Genomic DNA, 23,263 nt, shown 5'->3' on the forward strand with positions numbered 1-23,263 from the left:
GAATAAAAATAACGGAACCCTAACCTCATCACTTGGACATACTAGCGCCTGATGTTGGATGACAGCAAGAAAAAGAAGACTTTGGATGTGCCACTGTCATGGAGGTTAAGCATTGTACACTATCAACTGAGGGCAGAGAGAGAGATTACAAAGATTACAGCAGCATAGCAGTATACAAAGGATCTCAAAGGGCTTGCTCTTCACTTTGGGTGGGCACCCTTTTGGTCCAATAGCAGCAGTGCAATGTGGTAAATACAGGTCAGTAAAGTGTGTGTGTGTGAGTGTGCTAGAGCATGACACCTTCTGGAAGCGGGTAGGCTAATGTGTGAAAATGGCATGAAAATATATTTACAGGCCAGGGTTATGAGCTCCTGTTCGGACAAGAGCACTAGTGCTTTTGTATATATTAAACAGAAAGGAAATGAAAAATATATATTATATATAAATATATATGTAGGCTTTTAAACTTTATTCTATAACCATTTGGAAATACAGCTCTTCTGGAATGGGACGTCAGTGAGCTCTGCACACTTAAAAGGAAGACCATTTCCCCACGGAAACCCTTCTAGATGCGCCATGAAGCAACAATGTGGGTCACTCGGCATTTATACAGGGGATAATGGCTTTGAAGAAATGTGCATTAATGTCTTGAGGTTTCAATAAAAACAAAACAACAAAAAAAAAAAAACACACCCTGGAACACCAAAAGACCTGGTCACGAGTGAAGTGGCCCAGTGCAATACTAAGGAGAGAATGGCAGCTGGGCTGAGATTTCCTACAGCAGATTTGAGCCACCTTCTTGAGACCAGGGTTCATGCTATTGCTGGAGCATAGGAAGATCAGATCTACCTGATGACCAGTCATGAATCCACCCCCACCATGACTAAACTCCATCTTACATACAGACATTGCCACAATCAGCACCAAGAATAAAAAAACATCTATTTCTCTCTTCTAACCCCATCTTCAGCCAGATGTTAAAGATGCCTCACATGCAGCAAAATATTGAGCCTGATTAAAGTTTTGGCATAGCCAAGAAATTCGTAGGAAGAATCCTCTCCCTCTCTCTTTGTGGGCCATATAAAATTTACCACCAACAGAACAAACTTTGTGATGCACACGCACACACACAGGCACACGTTTACCAACCTTGTCTAACAGGGATATAAAAAAGTCAAATAAATATACAAAACAAAGTCCGCTTGAGAAGAAAAAAAAAAACCCCTACAAACTCTATAGAAATTACCACTGTGAAAGGATCTCCCTAACACTATCTCCAACGCATGTATTTAATAATAATAATAATAATAATTAAAAAAGAGATGTTTTCATGACTTAATTCCCAATTTAGTCCTGAAATGATGTGCAACATGCTCACTCTGACATACACACTGACAGATAGACAGACACGCTACTCCTACACAACGTATACATCAGATGGCTGACAATCTGGTGAACAGCAAGTGAGAGAACAAGTCTGGCATGGCCCTCGTGTCGGATGAATTTTCTCTCATTCTGTAGCCTCGATTTTAGCACATAACGCCTCTGCTCCTGAAAACACCGTGTGCCATGCCAAAGGATGCCACTCACTGGCCGGAGGCCACATCTGTAAGGTAAGGTATCCCTGTTTTGTCTTCTTCTGAGCAGTTTGTTTGACCCTGGATCCTCTCTTTAAATTCTCTGTCTCCCTGCTAGCCTTGCAGCCCTCTTTGCTATAGCAGTCCTTCCATGAAGCTGGTGTCCAAGTGCTGGATAAGGACACGGATGAAGGACATCTCCTTGCGTGTATTTTCAAATATGATGCGGGGATCATCAGACTGGCAGCGCAAGCAGTTGGGAGCCATCACCATCGCCAGATTGTTTACATCCATCTTAGTGACTGTAACATTGGAGGGTTGGGCAAAAACCTGTTAAGGGGGAGAAAAAAAGATGGTGTGAGACCTTCTGTAAATAGTTGTGCCAGTTACCTTATAAGAATCACAGATGACAGAGGTCATTTCTACGAGTAAAATAATCTGCAAAGGTGGGACAGGTAATGATAGGGTCGTTACCCTTGTTAACACATTGTCTGTCACAGTGAAAATAGGTCAGTTTACACTAGGGCTGTGCACTATACCGGTACTAAAAAAGTACCAAAAAATTCTATGAAAATGATATGAGACCAGCATTTCTTTAATTTCAGTACTGGAAGTAAATGGTAGTTTTCAAGCACCTTGCGCTCAGTACCTTGTTAGAGCAATCAGAACTTAAGGAGAACAACAAACACCTCATTGCTCTTCGATTATTACATTTTTCACTCAATTATGAAAAAAATCTTGGGTCTAGACATGATCTTCTCGGAAAGACACTTTGACGTCCTGCGAGACTAGACTTTACAACCTTTGGAAGCAAGAACAGTGAGATGGTGACTTTTGCACATCACACAATACTTACAAACAATTTAAAACAAAATCACGGACACCTAACCTCTCAGTTGTTGGAATCCTTTTGGCAGACATACATCATGTGCTCCCAGCTCTTTTTTTTTACATGTTCTAGATGGCACGTCAACGACTAAGTGAATAAGAAAGAGCAGCGTGTCGAAAAGAGACACAAAAGCATTGGAGAGAAAAGAAGGCAAAAAAGAATGCACAAAAGAACAATAATAATCTATGTGTAAATTCAGAAAATAAGGAAAGTAATAATCAGCCTGGGCCAAGTGGAATTGAAAACCTCGGAGGTCCGATCGGGGTCAGAAATAAAAGACTTGATAAAGACGTTCAAAAACGTTGGCGCGAAACACATTCAGAGCAAGTTAAAAAATATGAAAGTAGTAAAATTCGAAAGTATCAAAAAAAAAGAAAGTAAAGATCGCATTAACAAACAAACGGAAATGATTACTCGGTGAAATAACGGAACAGCAAAAAGAGATCGAATATATGGACATAGGGGATATGTCAGAAGTATGTAGATATTGTAAGGCTTTAAAGTTTACGTCGGAGACTTATAGATCGTCAAATTCGTATTGCCATCAGGGAAAAGTAGTGTTGCCTCCCAATGAAGAAGCATATCCGTGAGAATTAAAAGATTTGTTGTTTGGTGAAAGTGAAATCCGCAAACACTATAGGCAAAATATCCGAGTCTACAATAAACTTTTCGTGATCGCATCATTCAATGCTCAAAACGTAGATTTAAACAATAATGGACCATACGCTATGAGAATATGTGGTCCCGTAACAATTAAAGCTACGACAAGTGTAATTTCGAAGAAAGCACAACTCGGTCAGCTGTATATTTATGATCAAGGAGAAGCGATGCAACATAGAATTGAAAGAGTATGTAACAATTCCCATGAAAATAACAATCTCTATAAACTGTATATCTGGATAACCAAACCCGGGGGTGGGCGAGCAGAGTGACCAGGGCGCAGAGCCCCCCTGTTAAACATATACTGTAACATCTAGCTCAAATTAACAAGTGGAACCTTCTGCTCTTCAAATGTACATGTAATGCAGGACAGAAACATACCTACATTTGGAATTAATAGGAAATTTTAAGAAACTCCACAGTAGATTAATAAAGATTTAAAAAAGGAAAAGGCAAAAGGAAAAAACTGCTTTATATGGCATATAAGACTAATGACTGCAAAGTAAATCGTAGAGCTTAAGAGAACATGAGTGCAACCATTAAGAAGGATATCAGGGAGGCTAAAAGACAGTTGGAGAGGAATATAGCAGATAAGGCGAAAGAAGACCCTAAGAGATTCTTTCAGTATTTTAGTAGTAAAAGAACAGTCAAGGAGTAGGTGAAGTGCGTTAGAAATAGTAAAGGGGAATTAAAAGATGCAGACAATGAAATAGCGGATGCCCTAAACTTAGATTCTTCTGAGGTCTACACAAGACAGCAAGTGGATAACCTCCCTGATGTAAATGGGACTACTAAGGAGGTCCTGAGGGATTTGGAAATTCTAGAGAGAGAAGTGCTGCTCAGATTAAATAAGATGAAATCAAACAAATCACCAGGACCAGATAATATTTACCCTTGAGTTCTTAAGGAGGCTAGTGAGTACATATATAAACCCTTGACACACATTTATAGGAAGTCACTGCGCACTGGAGAGATTACTAAGGACTGGAAAATAGCAAACATCTTCCATTATATAAAAAGGGTGACTAGGCAGATCCAAGAAACAATAGGCCCGTAAGCTTAACAAAGGATCACAGGAAAATTAATGGAAGAAATTATTAAGGATAAGATTGAGCAACACCTGGCAAGTACAGGAGTTATTAGGAACAGTCAGCGTGGGTTCAGAAGAGGGAGGTCGTGTTTAACTAACATGTTGGAATTCTATAAGAAGGGAACAAAAGGATACGATCAGAGTGGAGCAGATGATACCATTCATCTTGACTTTCAGAAAGCATTTGATAAAGTGCCACATGAGAGGTTGGGCATAAAACTAAAAGAAGTGTCAGTTCAGGGTGATGTTTTTAGAAGGGTACAGAATTGGATTTAGGAGTCATAGTGGACTTTAAGCTATCGACTTCCCGACAGTGTTCAGAAGTCATTAAGAAGGCAAACAGACTGTTAGGATATATAACACGATGTGTGGAGTGCAAGTCCAAGGAGCTTCTGCTCAAGCTTTATAATGAACTGGTGAGGCCTCATCTTGAGTACTGTGTGCAGTTTTGGTCTCCAGGCTACAAAAAGGACATAGCAGTGCTAGAAAGGTCCAGAGAAGAGTCGACTAGGCTGATTCCAGGGCTACAGGGTTTGAATTATGAGGAATGATTAAAAGAGCTGAGCCTATAGAGTTTAAGCAAAAGAAGATTAAGAGTTGATATGATTGTGTATGTTTAAAATTATGAAGGGAATTAGTCCAGTGGATCGAGACTGTTATTTTAAAATGAGTTCATGAAGAACACGGGGACACAGTTGGAAACCTGTGAAGGGTAAATTTCACACAAACATTAGGAAGTTTTTCTTTACACAAAGAACAATAGACACTTGGAATAAACTACCAAGTAGTGTGGTAGACAGTAAGACTTTAGAGACTTTCAAAACTCAATCTGATGTTCTTTTTGGAAGAAATAAGTGGATAGAACTAGCGAGCTATGTTGGGCTGAATGGCCTGTTCTCGTCTAGATTGTCCTAATGTTCTAATGTATATTGTTATATAAACATGCTGAGTACTCCAGGGAGCAACTGCGCTCCTGTTAACCATGTGCAGAGTATGGCCAATCAGGGAGGCAAAAAACTGAGGCACATATGATTGCATGCTGAGTGTTTGAAGCAGCTGCGGGATGGGGTTTGAGTGATTTGTCTCTTTTTTGCTTCAGAACCGTTTTGGTACTGGTACTGAGTTTCGAAAGCTGGTATCAAAACCAACATCAAAATTTTACTGCTGATCTAACACTGTTTTGTACCTGAAGCCAATGTAAAATCAGAGTGTTATTTTAATATGTTAATTAAATGGATTTCGTCATTGACCAAAACTCATCATCACCACCATCATCATCACTTAATTTGTAACTTGAGTTGGCCATTTTACCGCAAACTCCTCTTCTCCATCAACTTTTATCATGTGTATCAGTAGCTGTAAGCTGCATTTAATCTCCTTTCTCACCTCATCAATCCAACATACAGGTGCCGGTCATAAAATTAGAATATCATGACAAAGTTGATTTATTTCAGTAATTCCATTCAAAAAGTGAAACTTGTATATTAGATTTATTCATTAGACACAGACTGATGTATTTCAAATGTTTATTTCTTTTAATTTTGATGATTATAACTGACAACTAATGAAAGACCCAAATTCAGTATCTCGGAAAATTAGAATATTGTGAAAAGGTTCAATATTGAAGACACCTGGTGCCACACTCTAATCAGCTAATTAACTCAAAACACCTGCAAAAGCCTTTAAATGGTCTCTCAGTCTAGTTCTGTAGGCTACACAATCATGGGGAAGACTGCTGACTTGACAGTTGTCCAAAAGACGACCATTGACACCTTACACAAGGAGGGCAAGACACAAAAGGTCATTGCTAAAGAGGCTGGCTGTTCACAGAGCTCTGTGTCCAAGCACATTAATAGAGAGGTGAAGGGAAGGACAAGATGTGCTAGAAAAAAGTGTACGAACAATAGGGATAACCGCACCCTGGAGAGGATTGTGAAACAAAACCCATTGAAAACTGTGGGGGAGATTCACAAAGAGTGGACTGCAGCTGGAGTCAGTGCTTCAAGAACCTCCACGCACAGACGTGTGCAAGACATGGGTTTCAGCTGACGCATTCCTTGTGTCAAGCCACTCTTGAACACGAGACAGTGTCAGAAGCGTCTCGCCTGGACTAAAGACAGAACTGCTGCTGAGTGGGTCAAAGTTATGTTCTCTGATGAAAGTAAATTTTGCATTTTCTTTGGAAATCAAGGTCCCAGAGTCTGGAGGAATAGAGGAGAGGCACAGAATCCACGTTGCTTGAGGTCCAGTGTAAAGTTTCCACAGTCAGTGATGGTTTGGGGTGCTATGTCATCTGCTGGTGTTGGTCCATTGTGTTTTCTGAGGTCCAAGGTCAACGCAGCCGTCTACCAGGAAGTTTTAGAGCACTTCATGCTTCCTGCTGCTGACAAACTTTATGGAGATGCAGATTTCATTTTCCAACAGGACCTGGCACCTGCACAAAGTGCCAAAACTACCAGTACCTGGTTTAAGGACCATGGTATCTCTGTTCTTGATTGGCTGGTAAACTCGCCTAACCTTAATCCCATAGAAAATCTATGAGGTATTGTGAAGAGGAAGATGCAATACGCCAGACCCAACAATTCAGAAGAGCTGAAGGCCACTATCAGAGCAACATGGGCTCTCATAACACCTGAGCAGTGCCACAGACTGATCGACTCCATGCCACGCCACATTGCTGCAGTAATCCAGGCCAAAGGAGCCCCAACTAAATATTGAGTGCTGTACATGCTCATACTTTTCATGTTCATACCTTTCAGTTGGCCAACATTTCTAAAACTCCTTTTTTTGCATTGGTCTTAATTGATATTCTAATTTTCCGAGATACTGAATTTGGGACTTTCATTAGTTGTCAGTTATAATCATCAAAATTAAAAGAAATAAACATTTGAAATACATCAGTCTGTGTGTAATGAATAAATCTAATATACAAGTTTCACTTTTTGAATGGAATTACTGAAATAAATCAACTTTGTCATGATATTCTAATTTTACGACCGGCACCTGTATATTTGGCCTACCTCTGGGCCTCTTACCATCCAACAAAATAGACAAAGAATTTTTTCACCCAGTCGTCATCATCTTTTTACATCACATGCCCATGCAACCTAAGGCGGTCCCTCTGCAAAACAGTACTTATATGTTTAACATTCATTCTGTTCCATAGATCTTTATTCTATCTGACATCAGACATCCATCTTATCATACACATCTCTAACTTTGCTCAGGTTTTCAGATTTTAACACCCAGATCTCACTACCATACAGCATAAAGGCAGTACTACTCCGAAGCCCAGATGAATTTGTGAGGATTATCACCAAGAAGGGCACACATTTGTAAACATTCTACTCCAAATGATCTGAAAAACAAAGGTTATTGAGCAAAACTCACAATATAAATGTATTTTCCCTTAAAAAAATATTTGGGTAACCTCACAGTTAGTGCATGAAACAGAAAATTCTTTGTGCATGCCAGGCCACATCTAGCAAGTTATATATTGCACAATTCATTGCAATCAAATGTCACATTTTCCATTTGAACTTCCTAACGGTGAGACATTAATCATTGGGAATTATTTAGATGGTTGTGGTTCTACATATTTGAATTATTTTTGTGAAAAAAATGTTATGCAAAAGAAAAAAGCTAACTGAAAGTGAAATATTCTCTTCTGTGATCCCATGCTGATTTTTTTCATTCTTATTTCAGACACCCACTATCATCTATTGACATGTTAACCAAAAATATGCTTGTATTTAGCGGTACAGCCCCGAAGATGATTTACGAGATTACTTGAGAGTGTTGTCTGTCTATGGATCCTCAGCCTACTACCAGTTAACTCTTATTTAGCAGTGTTAATGTCCCCCAGGCCACTAGAGGGCACTTGGTGTTAGTCACACAGGATTATTATACAGGACAGACAGTCTGGCCCTCCCTAATCGTACACTTTGGTATGAGGAGTCTGCAAGAAGATCTGGTGCTGCTAGAGTCCTCAGGGGTAACATGGAAGTACTTGCAAAAGCCTACCCACATGGGTTCCTGAACTCAACCCCTGCATTCAGCATACATTGTGTTTTAGAGCTGAGAGGTAGCCACTGCTAATGGTCTGATAGGCAAAAAGATCAGAAGTGAGTAGAAAAGGCTGAAATGGAGAGGTGAACTAGGCATAAATATGTAAATATGAAGGATTTGGTTTCATTTTAGATAGATAGATAGATAGATAGATATGAAAGGCACTATATGAGTGATAGATAGATAGATAGATAGATAGATAGATAGATAGATAGATAGATAGATACTTTATTAATCCCAAGGGAAATTCACATACTCCAGCAGCAGCATACTGATAAAGAACAATATTAAATCAAAGAGTGATAAAAATGCAGGTATAACGGACAATAACTTTGTATAATGTTAACGTTTACCCCCCCCGGGTGGAATTGAAGAGTCGCATAGTGTGGGGGAGGAACGATCTTGAACATGTTTATAATTTTTCACATTTTAGTTTTATATTTACTGCAAGCACCATTTTATATTCGCGTTTCAGTAGTAAGTATCGCTATTTTGTGTTGTTTTGTTGACAACTGTGACGCTTCTTGTTGAAACACGACTCCTGGAGGCCATGAAATGTTAACTTTTTAAACAACAGTTTTGAGTAGAGGTTGTAGAGGGCTTTCTGTGGTATATACTGTATATTGGTCACTTACTACTATACAAAACATAAAAGTCTTTGTAACACTCTACAGGTTATCTCAATTTCAGGGTCGTTGTTGCCTTCAAAGTCTTACTAAGAACAGATCAAGCATTTCTAAGCAGACACTAGCTGACTAATAGACACTCTATAGAGAGACCTCATTCTAGGGCCATTTAAGACTAAACAGGGTCTTTGTTATGGTCTTGGTATGTAGTACTCAATGACTAACAGATGCTCTACAGGTATCCCCCATTCTAATCCTTCGTAAGTCCTACTAACACGAGACCAAGTGCTGAGGTTGTGTTTTCAAATCCTGCTATTGATGCTGTGTGACCCTGAGCAAGTCACTTGACCTGCCTGTGCTCTAATTGGAAAGCCATAAGAAACGTAACCAATTGTATCATAAATAATACAATTGGATAAAGTATATATAATATACTTAGATAAAGTATATGTAATATAATGAAATGTTTATAAAGATCTTGTTATGTGGCCCTAACTGACAAACAGATGCCCTATAGACATACTTTCTTCTAGGGTCACTGGTTCTTTGTACATCTTAAAAAGTCCAAACAGAGCCTTTGCTAAGGTCTTGTTATGTAGCACTAAGGGACTAATTTATGCTCCTACTCTAGTGTCATTGGTTTTTTTGTAGGTGTTATGATCAAATAAAACCTTTATAAATGCTGAGGCACAAAACATGTCTGAGGATCGTAGTGAGAATATATAAGTAACCAGGAGATGGTTAATGAAAACAGAGGCATGGTCAAAAAAAAAGAGTCAAACACCTTGGGAACAAACTAGAGACGGCAACCAAAAGACGTAAGTCGAAAGTTAGGCATAACGAGAAGACAAAACCAAAAATCTAAACCTGGCACTAGAGTGTACTTGAATCAGAAAACTATGTTAATGAAAATTGGAGTGAGTTGTGTAGCCATCAAGGAAACTGTGACCATTAGGCTAAAATATCTTAATTCTTCTGCAGGATGATTACTGTCACCATCAAGTAAGGTTGAGTAAAAAATTAAAATGAGAGTCAAAATAAAAATGGTCAAATTGTTTAAGAAATAAACCAGAGACATGGAATCCTTATATAAAACCAACCATAAATACGCCAATGTATTTAATGTGATGGAGAACACCAGGTAGCCCAACTACTATTCTTCCTTGCATTTTAATTCATAACTATTATTCTCTATCAAGTGCTCATACTCAATCGACTGGCATGAGCTACCTACACCTTTTTACTTATGTTGGCTCTTCCAACTTTGTTTCCTTGTAATGTGTAATGTAATAAGTGATCTTATACTTGATTGGTTAACAGTGAATCACATGTACTCTTGTTGCCTTAAAGAGCACCTTATAATGCTGTGTTCTGTGAAGGGCTGTGTATATAAAACGATCGATTAATTGATTGTAAACATTTGTAGGTGTCATTGACCTCGGCTGTAGATTTTGTGCTACCACATCAAGTTTGGATCAATTTTACATATTTCTACACAGTACAAGTAAGTCATATTGATCTGTTCTATTGATCACTTATGAACATTATTCATCCAGTCCACAGGCCGCCATAACCCCCACCCTGCCTTAAGGCCAGCAGTGCCATCGCCAAGTAGCTTTCTCTGAACCAAGAATCAAGTGTACTTTACCAAAATGACATACTGAATGATCAAGGAATCATTCCAATGAAATGTTTATATACTGCCATTAACTGCATGCACAATTACTACAGGATCCAGAAATGGAGCAAACCAATAAACAGAACAAAATCAAGACACATACCAGGAGCACAATGGAAGTGTACCTGACAAATTGCAGTAATAAACTACAAAACTAGGTATATGACAAAAGCAACAAATAAACCACTGATACATTTTGGGTGGAGTTTTAAACTTTGCTGACCGTCAGTGTACCGTACAGTGTAAATCTCTCTCATCTCTCTCAATAACAGTAACCACTGAAACTAAATGTGCTTTCAGGAGGATTAACTAAGAGAGCTGAAACGAAAACCAATTCATTCACAACAGTCTTTTGAACTGAGGCTTCAAGAGAGAACAGAACAGCAACATGGCAGCATCTACAGTATATATATAATTCACTAAGGCAAGACACCCATGGAAAGGCAAGACACCCATGGAAAGCACGCCGGAAGGGGCGTGGATTCACTAAGCCACCGACAAGTAAGACACCTATGGCGCACGCAGGGAGGAGCCACGCCCACCAACTCCAAGACGATTGGATACAACGACAACTCGCAGAGCCACGCCGACACAGAAAGAACCGCGTCTGTCGTAGAGGCCTCATGTACCTCCGAGCCACCTTGACTGTTCATAGAGGCATGTTTCTCGCGGAGGTGAGTCGCCGTATGCAGTGTGTAAAACGGTTTGCGAGAGGTATCCCATGGGATCCTTAAAACATTCCTTTACAACTGAGGTTAAAACACAATGAAGTAAGCAGTCTTTAAAAACCGAGTGTTCGGTTACTGTTTTACACACTACATACAGCAATTCGCATCCGTGACAAACATGCGTCTTCTTCACTCACGGACAATTATAAGTTGCTCTCTCCAGAGTTCCATCTTTTCATTCGCTTACTGTTGTATTCTCACACCAACCCGTTTTAGACCACTGTGTCTTTCCAGAAGTGTTTAGCATTCAATAAATAGTTATGCATGACATTGAGCGTGTGTCTAGGCGTGGGTAAGCCGTTGAACCCCATTCGGGCTGCAAACCGTGGAATTCCCACTAAGTGCTACTCATACGCTCCCACTGGTTGCGTCCCTACCCTTTGTACACACCCCCCTCCCACCTCGCTACTACCGTGGTCGGGTGTCTTGGTGGATTATATATAGAAAAGCAGCCAAAACTACACAGAGCAATGAAACGTCTACGTCAGTCACAGGTACATCTGGGGAGGTCCGCCAGTTTTCAGTCACGAACGATTGTGTGTTGGTTCGTTCCGTGCATTGTTACAATGTTGCGTTTCTTGCTGATTTATTACATTACCGATTTTTCAAATGTTAATTTTCTCCCTGTGCTTAAAAATCATTAAAAAACCGGCCTGATTATGTGGCGTATGGTATGCCGCGGGTTGGCTAGTTCAAGATAAAGGAGTAGAGTAGCAGAGAAAGACAAGGTAGCAAGGACGACTAACCTGCAAGAAGCGGATGAGGTAGCAGAGGACCAGCTTGTTGATCTCTGGCAGTGCGTGGACCACCTGCACTGCAGCCTCAGGGTTCTCATAGTGGGTGATGCACTCCTCATAGTATTCGTGAGGAATCAGTGGCTCTTCTAGCTCGCGATACCACAGCTTCAGAAGCGATGCTGACAAAAGCAAGGAGATAAAAAAAAAATACAATGAAGACTGATGGGGGACACTGCTGTATCTGATTCCAAGACAACAGATCTTCATATGGACACATGGTTAATGAATATGCAGAATTTCACTCCACCTAGTGCTGTTTAAACAACATAAATGATATACGTTAGCAAGGTAACAAATAATCAACAGCAACAAATCAAGCAGGGATGTCTTAAATCATACGGGTAGTGAAATGAGTTAACAAGGGTCTCTTTGATCGAGTGGCGCTCACTGTATGAGCAGACCTCAGGTGACAGACCCCCTCAGTGGCAGTTAGGGGGGCCTGTGCTTAGAGGTGTGAAGTGGAAGCATCTTGGGAAAGGGCTATCTTTAAAATGGGCTGTTCAGTGCATCTCCAGGATTAAAACATTGCTTTAAAGAATAAACATATGTGTGCACGTAGGGGGAATCCAGAGCATAACTAAATAAATGTAGCTGAATTTCACTAATAAAGTCCAACATCATGAATTAATGAGTGTACAACTTCAATAACAAAACATACTTTACTATTGTAGCAAAATGTTTCTTAAAATTAGTTGCATTGTGTGTGTATTTAACCTGTTAATGCCTATAAGTAGTATCATCTCTATATAAAATCCAACGTCTGTCTGTCCACTTTTCACGAGAGAACTACTTAACGGATATAGATTGGGGTTTTTTCTATAATTTACTTGAACATTCCGGTTGATTCTTCGACTTCTCTCATCGCACTACGTATTATAGTTCACTTGTGGTATCGCTTTATTTGCGTGAATCCGAGAGACACACAGCAGGCTTTTAGAAACACCAAATTAATGCCATTAACTTGTCAGGTGAAGTCAATTCAGGTAGGGGAGCATGCACTGGTACAGTGTGTTGCCGCACTCACCACACGAGGAAACAGCTCGGGATCTCAGCTGACAACTCCCCATGCAGACATGCAGTCCAGTCCCACCCTCAGAAATGACCATCTATGTGCTGCAGCCAGGTGTTACATGGGGGTCCTCCTGGCCTGGCCAGCCACATGGCTGTAGTGCCATAACAGACACACCATCACAATTTGTCTCATCTGAGACTCTTGTCAGCACACAAAGTCGAACCAGCAGTACCCAAGGATTTTCATAGAGACACAGTTCTGAAGGAGTCCAGTCGTCATCTCAGGTCACTTTATCTTTTACAATTTTAATCTCCTTCTTTGTCAACTGGCCATAAGATCATCAATTAATTAATGTACAGATATTGTTGGTCACCATTTAAATTAATCAGTTTTCACTTTGTTTTTTGTGTGTTTTAACAAATCTTTACATGTTATAATTCTGCATTTAAAAATTTGTACAATCTATACTTGCATCTTACCTGGGAATTTGTTCACAGTGTTCTTTTTCTGCACTCTGTAAAGAATGCTATACACAAATACCTTCTGTTGTATTGTATTGTATTGTATTCTATCTATCTATCTAAATGTAGTGCATGATGTCAACTGACACTGCCCTGGCTTGTGGCCTTGGTGTGACCATCTCTGGCAGACTTAAGTTCAAAGGAGTATTGGCACTTCTTGTCTTTTTTCTTGCTCAGGCCTGACCTAATCATTTAAATATTCTTCACTTAATTTTCTCACCTTGGTCCTCCTAAGATTTGAAGAAAAGGAAGAAGATGGATGCTTTGTAAACAAAGACCGTAAGCAGTCCATTAGAAAAAGGAATTAAAGCAGCATTCAGGCATAGCCATGGACAATTAAACTGTAGTGGCAGGCTTTACAATTTTATGATTACCTATATGTGAAAACTGTGCTGACAGAAATCCCAGTAAATAAATACTTAAATTCAAAATGACATTCACTAGCCCTAAAACTATGGGCCCATCTGGAAATTCTGCAAATGATCTCTTATTATATTAACTGTTAAACACAAGCGTGCACAAGTCCTTAGGGAGGTATCAAGATCACAAATGACCTATTCTATCTTTCAGAGCTGAACTTCCCGAAGAGGAACATCACAAGGAGGAATCTAATTAATGTGTGTTTCCATGACAACGCATGGACAGAGACTGGTGAGCCTAACATGCTTCTCATACATCATGGCTAGGTGTTGGTGGAGTGTCACTAATTAGCCATTGTCCCCTGGGAATCAGGCCAGCTAGAGTATGACAGTAATGGTGAGTCTAAGTCCTTACTAGCTCTGTTCCTTTCTTTCACTTGTGTCTTTTTTGACAAAGCTGGGAACTTCACGACTCATTTGTTAGTGCCAAGAAGTCCAGGAGTGTATTGAAGCCTGGGAAGGGAAGCTTCCCTATAAGCATGTCAATGAATTTACTTTCTTTTGCTCTGATTATTAAATGGGTTGGGAAAACTCCAAAGTATTTCACTCTACAAAGTAAAGAGTGAAATACAGTACAGTGAACCCTCGTTTATCACGGTTAATCCGTTCCAGACTCTACCGTGATAAATGAATTTTCGCGAAGTAGGATTCTTTATTTATAAATCGAATATTTTCGCAGTTAAGAGTATAGAAAACCTGTTTACGACCTTCTAAATAAGTTTTTTAACATTATTAGAGCCCTCTAGACATGAAATAACACCCTTTAGTTACCATTACACTCGTATTACCTAATATATTAGACAAAATAAGAGAAAATAAGACATATTAAATGTTACAAATATCATATTACTAGGCGCACTCGTCTTTTAAGGCGACCGACTTTTATCCTCAATTTTTGTGCGCTCCATGTGTACATCAGGTATGTAAGTGTAGGGAATGAAAACATTAAAGTGCCCATTCATAACATCTCCCGAAAACCTAAGTTTTTTTTTTATCCCCTCAAGTGCCTGTCCAAAGTCGTACAATGTCAGCCCGATTCTGTACCGCTAAAGACGGAGTTTCATGCACTAAATAAGCTATAGATGAGAATAAGCAAGCACCATCTCCCCTGATATTTACTACGCGGTGAGGCATTTGTACTCCATCAACATTAATTATTTCCAGAGACATAATTTTGTCTATTTTTCCAGCGCATCGCGCACAAAAGCAAGGGAACGATGAGAGCACCAGAATTCAGCTCACATCGCGTCGCTTCGTACCTCAAGCCGCAAGTAGTAAGTCTGTAATAAGTGGAATACCGCTACACTTTGCACTCACGGGACGGAAGGACAATCCCGAACGCTTTTATATAGTAGATTATTGTACTGTACATTTAATCACACACAACCACTAACCTATGAAGGCACGACCTCAGTAGGAGAGTCTTCAGAGGTGGTGCAGTATCTTCAGCAGGTGCGTTGTTGTCTTCAGTGGAGAAGTACTAGGTGTAGGCAGTGGGTGTCTGGGTGCGAGGCTGAAGAACATCTTGATAGGCAGTTGCTGGCGCTGTCTCTTCATATGCGTGAGGAGGCTTTTGTAGGGTATTGCCATCTTTAATCATATCATACCTTCTCCTGGATAGTAAGCATCTTCCTCCGGCGCTTAGTTTTATTGTCAGAAGGCTTAGAAAAAGCAGCATGTTTAGGAGCCATCGCAGGGCTTAGATAAAAGTTCTCAGAAAGCGCATGCGTAGTGACGTAAGCGTGTATGAGAAAAAAATCGCAATAGAGTGAAGCCGCGAAAGTCGAAGCGTGATATAGCGAGGGATCACTGTATATACATTATACATATATATTAAGTGAAAAATAAAACATATCCATATAATAATTTTGTAACTAATTGACAAAATGCTAAAACAGAAACCAGTACAATAAGGAACCGGGGATTTTCAATGGAGTTGCCAGTTTCACCAAAGTAGATTCCAGTTTTCATTACTAGCGTTGACTGGCAAAATTCATAAAAAAGTGTTTTTCGCAGAATTTGCCAGTGACCTTGTTCGCCAAAATTTTTCCCTGAAAATTCACTGTGGGACCAGCTTAGACAAACTTTTTTTTCCCAGTGCCCCATGATGCTTTACAAGGCTAGAGTGACATCATAGAATTGTAGCAGCCACGCTGGATAGGGATATCAGTACCCGATCTGCACTGTCTGCCTGATGTGCTTCACATATGCATGAATAATTTATCACATATACATGCATGCATGATGTTACTACTGTTCCTCCAGGCTGATTTTTACTCAGTTATGTTGATCTCTTTTGTAAGCTGCTTGGGATAAAAGCATTTGCTAAATGAGAAAATGTACTGAAAACATACTGATAATATAATTACAAACACACAATTCTTATTTATATACCATATCTGCTGAAGATGGCCATCCCAACAGTTGTAACAGTGACACATACTGCATGTACTCTACTGCCCCAACCCACAGGGTGATGTCTTGTGTGCAAATATCATACCCCAGCAATAAGTAGACAATGTTTATGGTGACTAGCCTGAACAAATAGGTCAACCTGCTTTCGCACACCAAAACGACAATCAGAGTAGAAGGCACCTACCAGGAACATGTGGGTCTTCCAAGCCAGTAGGTATCTTCCACTGGTCCACCTGCAACTTCAGGGCATTGACTTCATCGATGTCGCCTGGGACTCTGGACCACAAAGGAAGATTTGTTAAAGCAAACAAAAGGTGAACATTTGGAAGTAAAATAAAAACATTCAACAAAAGTTCAACAAAAGTGAAGAAAAGGTGGAAGGAATGAGAATGTTAAGTAGGGACTTACTTTGGATATTTAAAAATTCTCAAAAATATCCATAACTTTGGTACACCAACTATTCTAACTAACAATAACTGACAATACCAGATATTAGGGGGAAATCCGGTGATTCCTTATACAAACAAAACATCTTTGCAATCTGAACACAGGTTAGATATAGATGTAGGTATACACAAAAATGGGATGGCCAGTACCCTACCCGGGGGTGGGTTTGTCTTTTACATGATGCTACATGGATAGGCTCCAGACATTTGTGATCTTGAGTTAAGCTAAGTGGGTTTGAGAATATTATATTAAACCAGATTCTCACTATATTGACTAGGCATGGAGCAATCAAAGATTTTCTGAATGTGATTATTCCAGTGCAGAGTATACGGTGAGTTAAAGTCTATTCTGGCAAAGTTTGATGCAGAGCAGGAACAAAGCTTGGAAGGAACACATTTTAATCACACATATGAGGCCAGCCTGAAGTTAATACAAATTAATATAGAGCTAATGCATTGTAATTTTATTAGATCTTTAAAAACAGAATTGGCATCCTCATGATGCTAACTAAAAATGTCAACCTCTATCTGCGAAGATCACTGGATTTTCCATTTTTTTGTCAGAGATGTAGTCCTATTTGTGAAGAACACGTCACTGTGTTGTAACCATTTTTTTTTAATAGTTAATATTCTGCATAGCTTCAAAAGGTTTACCTGGCATGCCATTTTTGCAGTCTTTTCATTTTCGTTGTCTTAAGGATAAAAGTGGTGAGCTAATAACTTTGGACACCTTCTCACCAATTCATTGTATTGTCTCCTTCAAAATGTACCTGAAGATGCCTTCCGTCTGGTCCCCATTGAGACCCAAGACCTCCTCAGAGAGGCGCGTTTGGACCCAGGGAAGTCGGTGGTCTGGGTAGCGCTCCTGCTGCATGGCCATAACTTCCTCCAGGGAGCTTCCAAACATCGAGGGACTGAACACTGCATTCTTGGCATGCCGGATCTCTTCCAGGTTTGGTTTCTGCAGGCCCTAAGACAAGATGAAACCAAAAGCAGAATTTCAGACTGCAGTACTGGATGATCAATACGTGACAGTCCAACCCAATTACACAACTCTCATTTACTTTCCATCAAGAAAACAACCCCAGGCATAAAGCCAAAGCTACACAGGAATGGCTTAACAACAACAGTGTTAATATCCTGGAGTGATCAAGCCAGAGTCCAGTGCCCATATTTTATCAAACGTCTCAGAATTACTCCTATGTACTCTAACAAGCGTTGGACCAAATTTGTGCATTTCTAAGATCTTTAAGTCAGTTGCGACCATTTTACATTCTTGGAGATGCTTGATAAATATGGTCATGGATATCAGTCAAATCGAGTATTTATGATTGGACTTGAAAAAGCCTGTTCACTCATGATCCACATGCAACCTGACCGAGCTTGAACAGTTTTGCAAAGGAAAATGGGGACAAAACTGCAGTGTCCAGATGCAAAACAGATAGACAGACCTGTGCACACAGACTCAAGGCTCTCATGACTGTTAAATGTGCATCTACTAAATGCTGACCTGAAGGGGTTGAATGTTTGCACAATCAGTAATTTTGTGTTTTACATTTGTAATCAATTTAGACCACTTTGCAGAGATCTGATTTCATTTTGATATTAAATTTTCTGTGGATCAGTGTCAAAAATACCAAGTGAAATCCACTATGATTCAATGTTATATGGCAATAAAATGTGAAAACACCCAATGGGGTGAATGCTTTTTATAGGCACTGTACTGTACACTCCTTTGGCCTGAAGGACTACTGGCTGCGGCGTCAGCAATATTCCTTACACATGGTAGCAGTGGCCCATTCAGCTGGTGCTGAATAATCTGTCTAGGCTGGGGACATTAAGCTCACTAAACGCAGCTCCGTGGGTAAAGAATGCTAAATCAATCCCCTTAAAAGCAGTATAAATGGCAACATTTTCTCCCGGTGGGATAGAAAGTGGCTAAGAAGAGTCGTTTAGGAGTCTGGATACTTAATGTAGAGAGTGAACCAAAAATGGATAGTGGCAGAAGTCGAGTGTAGCCATGAGTATGGTCCTCAAGCAGTAATGAACATTCGCACAAACAGCATTGCAGGACTATTCAGTTCATCCACTTGACACCTGGCACAATAAAGGCTAATTAACGTTATTAAGATAATGAATCAGTTCATCACACTCTCGGAAAGTCAATTAATGAACTCAAGCACACAAATTAGATGACTTAGAATTTGTTCTTCTCTTGTTCAGGGATGGTTCACATCTTAAACCAGATGCTGCTGCGATAGGCCCAGTGCCCTGAACTGAATTAGGTGATTTTATAAATCCACAAATAATTGGATGGTTCTTGTGCACATTTTCATTTTATTTTGTTACATAAGGCTGTATATTTCCATTTGAGATATTTAAATGAATGTGATTAAGATGCCCATGGTTGCTACTCGATGAAGAGTTTACCACAGGAGCAAACTGAAGGGCAGACTCAAGTCACACAGGGGCGATTCTACCTCTCAACCGTCCTGGGATCATCTAGGAATTCCCAGCACGAGCTCGAGAAAGTTGTTGAGGATTGGGAGTCCTGGTGAACACAACTAAGTGTATTGGTATTGTGACCCTCACCAGGATAAAGAAATGAAAATGATGAGGATTGGATGCTTGCAGGTGTGAACAAAGGGATTTGTGATGTAAAACATTAAATAGATCTACATCCTGGACACTAATAAAGTTCATTCATTTGTTCATTCAATCTATCCATCCATCCATTCATACTATACATGCATTCTCAGAGTCATTTATTATTACTTATTATTTGGCTGATGCCTTTATCAAAGGTGAATTACAACATTTGAGATACAATTGGCCACACTTCTTTTGTTTTATTTCCCCCAGCTGAAGCACAGGCAGGTGAAATGACTTGCTTATGGTCATACGGTAGGAGTAAGAGGATTTGAACCCACAGCCAAAGGGTTTTAAGTCTAAAGTCCAGCGCCTTAACCACTATGCCACATTGCCTGCCTAACCACATTTAACCACACTCAGGGTTGTAAGTTATTTATTTACAAATGTTCTTGTAGCATTGTGAATAGTTCTGCTATATCATAATTCAAAGGTGATGAGCTCAACTCCAGGTCCAGTGGCTTTTTTTTTTAAATTGTTAGCAAATTCAGCCCATATATTAAATGGTGCCTCTGATTGGCTATGTGTGCTTAAATCTGTTGTGTAATTGACTGGTGTCACATCCTGGGTCGGTTCCTGAATTGCACCTGGTACTGCTGTAATGAAGGTCATGAAAATGAATGGATGCCTGCTACATAGTAAATCAGACTTAATTAAGCATATATATTTTCATCTATCTGTTGTGACCAGATGGGGCTCTCTGGAGAAGACGCTTTACCCTGAATAGTAACAGCCCAGTCAAATTTTATAAAATAATACAAGTTATTCAAAGAGAATGTAAAAGTGAGGAATACATACTTTATAAAATTGAAATCAAAATCACAAGGACTAAGAACCTCCAGGCCTACCTATCCTCATCCAGGTTATCTACCTTAGTCCTATTAAACATGATCCTTTCTATGTCCTGGCCTTCTCTTCCTCCTTGCCTCTTCCTGTCATGTCTAAGCTCATCTGACTAAAAGGCTCATCCTGAGATTACTTCTGGTGCTACTCCAAATCAGAGGGAAGCACTTCCGGTTCAGCTTTGTTTCCATGGAAACTGCAAATACTACATTTCCCAGCAACCCCTGCAAAAACCTTAAGTATACAGTAAGAGCAGAATAATGATGTCTCCTTTTAATGGACTGCTTGAATAAACTTGCTTTGAACTAGCCTGAGACCAAAAAACTGTCAGCAGCCAGGTAAGGAATGTGCACTGCTATGTGTTCTAATACTGTATCTAATACTGTATTTGACGTTTAGTATAGCACCTTTCACGTTTAATAAGTTTATATAGTGCCCTTTCTTTCCCTCTATCAATGAATGTATTTCATATAAGAACTTTTCTAACTGTATTTATTTTAGGTAACACAGCCCTTTGCATTTTTGTCCATTACAAAGAGCCTTTCTTATCTAACTGTTGTGACCTGTAGGGGACATCTCAGAGCCCCAATCCCTGAGACACATGTTCATCAAGCACAGTCCCGGGTTTAAATGCAGTATATTGATTTACTGTAAACAAAATACCTTCACACAGGCTTTTCAGACAAACACAGTATCCTCCCTTCCTCCACCTCCACCATAGGTAAGCTTTGTCCTCCTCTGCTCAACTCAGAAAAATATCCCTTTATGCCTGACCAGGGAGTACTTCTGGTACCACAACAATGTCCCCCAGAAACACTTCCACAGTCGTGGCCAAAAGTTTTGGGAATGACCCAAGTATTGGTTTTCACAAAGTTTGCTGCTTTAGTGTTTTTAGATGTTTTTGTCAGATGTTTCTATGGTATACTGAAGTAAAATTACAAGCATTTTATAAGTTTCAAAGGCTTTTACTGACAATTACATTAAGTTTATGTAAAGAGTCAATCTTTGCAGTGTTGAACCCTTCTTTTTCAAGCCTTCTGCAATTCGCCCTGGCATGCTGTCAAACAACTTCTGGGACAAATCCTGACTGATGGCTGCCCATTCTTGCATAATCAATGCCTGGAGTTTGTCAGAATTTGGGGATTTTTGTTTGTCCACCCACCTCTTGAGGATTGACCACAAGTTCTCAATAGGATCAAGGTCTAGGGCATTTCCTGGCTGTGGACCCAAATTTTGATGTTTTGTTGCCCAAACCATTTAATTATCACTTGTGCCTTAAGGCCTGGTGCTTCATCATGCTGGAAAAGGCATTGTTGGTCACCAAACTGTTCTTGGATAGCTGGGAGAAGTTGCTGTTAGAGGATATTTTGGTACCAGGTGCATCACAGGACTTAATGACACGTTCTACTCCGATGGACTCAGAGAATTAAGCCTGTTTAGTCTTGAGCAAAGGAGACTGTATGGAGAATTAATTCTGGTCTTCAAAATCCTCAAAGGCATTGATAAAGTAGATCCAGCAGAATTCTTTCAACTTAACAGTGAATCACATACTCAAGAAAACCAGTGGAAATTAGGGGAAAATGCATTTAGGAATGAAGCCAAGCAGCACGTCTATACTCAAAAAGTGGTGGGATTCTGGGACATGTAGTTGAACCAAAAGCATTTAAGCCAACCTTTAAGAAGTGCCTAGATGAGCTATCGGGAGGGCTAAGTTTTAAGCTAAACAAAGAAGCTTGACAGACTGAAAGGTCTTCTCTCATCTGTCAAATTTCTTATGTTTTCATGTTCAAAAGTTGTGTTATACATTGACTAGACGAGAAGCTTGTTTGTGGCCATACAAATGGGGGCCAGGATCCAATAATGGGAATATGACCGTGATGAGGACTAATACTGTAACTGAACACAGATTCTACTTGATGCTATGCCATGTAGAGTGGTGTGGCTACTTGAAGATAGTTTCCTACTATTCTCTACAGATCTTCAGGGTAAGAAAAGGGCGAGTTGAGGTTTTAAATTATATTCAGATATACACAGGGATTTTTGTTGCAACTGCTTAAAATCATAATCCATTAACTGGAAACATTGTCATTTTTATATAGTGCCATTCTATAGTGAACACAATTACAAACTGCTTTATATGAACAGGATATAGTAAAATGATATAGATTTATTATTTCTAATTGGAGCACAAGCAGACTAAATGATCAGCTGAACTAGTGAAGCCTCCAACTGCTTTACAAGTACATGACATAACATTCTCAAGCCCACTTAATCCAATTCAGGGTCACAAAGGGTCAAAATCAAACCCAGCAGCATGGGGTCAATGGGGTGCCAGCTCTTTGCAGTTTACAGTGTTTAGCTTTTATGACTGGAGAAATGGCAAGTTAAGGAACTTACTCAGAGCCACAAAGTCAGGCCCAGTACCCTGAGCTGAATTAGGTGATTTCAGAAATCCATAAATAGGTGGATGGTTCTTGTGCACATTTTCATTGTATTTTGTCACATAAGGCTGCATATTTCCATTCAAGATATTTAAATGAATGTAATTAAGATGCCCCTGGTTGCTACTCATATAGAGTTTACCACAGGAGCAGACTGAAGGGCAGGCCCAAGTCACACAGGGGACTGTACCTCTCAACAGTCCTGGGATCATCTAGGAATTGACAGCACGAGTTTGAGAAAGTTGTTGAGGATTGGGAGTCCTGGTGAATACAACTCAGTGTATTGATATTGTGACCCAGTGTATTGTGAGGATTGGATGCTTGCAGGCGTCAACAAAGGGATTTGTGATGTAAAACATTAAATAGATCTACATCCTGGACACTAATAAAGTTAATTCATTGTT

At 39.7% G+C, this 23,263-nt stretch overlaps 1 protein-coding gene across 1 annotated transcript in view; it reads right to left on the reverse strand.

The window, feature by feature from the left end:
• Positions 1–873: 873 nt before the first annotated feature.
• Positions 874–23,263, reverse strand: part of arhgap39 (Rho GTPase activating protein 39) — a 439,818-nt gene continuing 417,428 nt past the window's right edge. Inside the window, exons 6-9 of the mRNA XM_039753767.1 lie at positions 17,697–17,896; positions 16,665–16,756; positions 12,063–12,232; positions 874–1,907 (exon numbers count right to left, since the gene is read on the reverse strand). Coding sequence (XP_039609701.1) covers positions 1,713–1,907; positions 12,063–12,232; positions 16,665–16,756; positions 17,697–17,896 — 657 coding nt within the window. The 3' untranslated portion in view covers positions 874–1,712. The remainder of the gene's footprint in view (positions 1,908–12,062; positions 12,233–16,664; positions 16,757–17,696; positions 17,897–23,263) is intronic.

Source organism: Polypterus senegalus, chromosome 5, assembly GCF_016835505.1.
Source record: "Polypterus senegalus isolate Bchr_013 chromosome 5, ASM1683550v1, whole genome shotgun sequence".
Classification (NCBI taxonomy): domain Eukaryota; kingdom Metazoa; phylum Chordata; class Cladistia; order Polypteriformes; family Polypteridae; genus Polypterus; species Polypterus senegalus.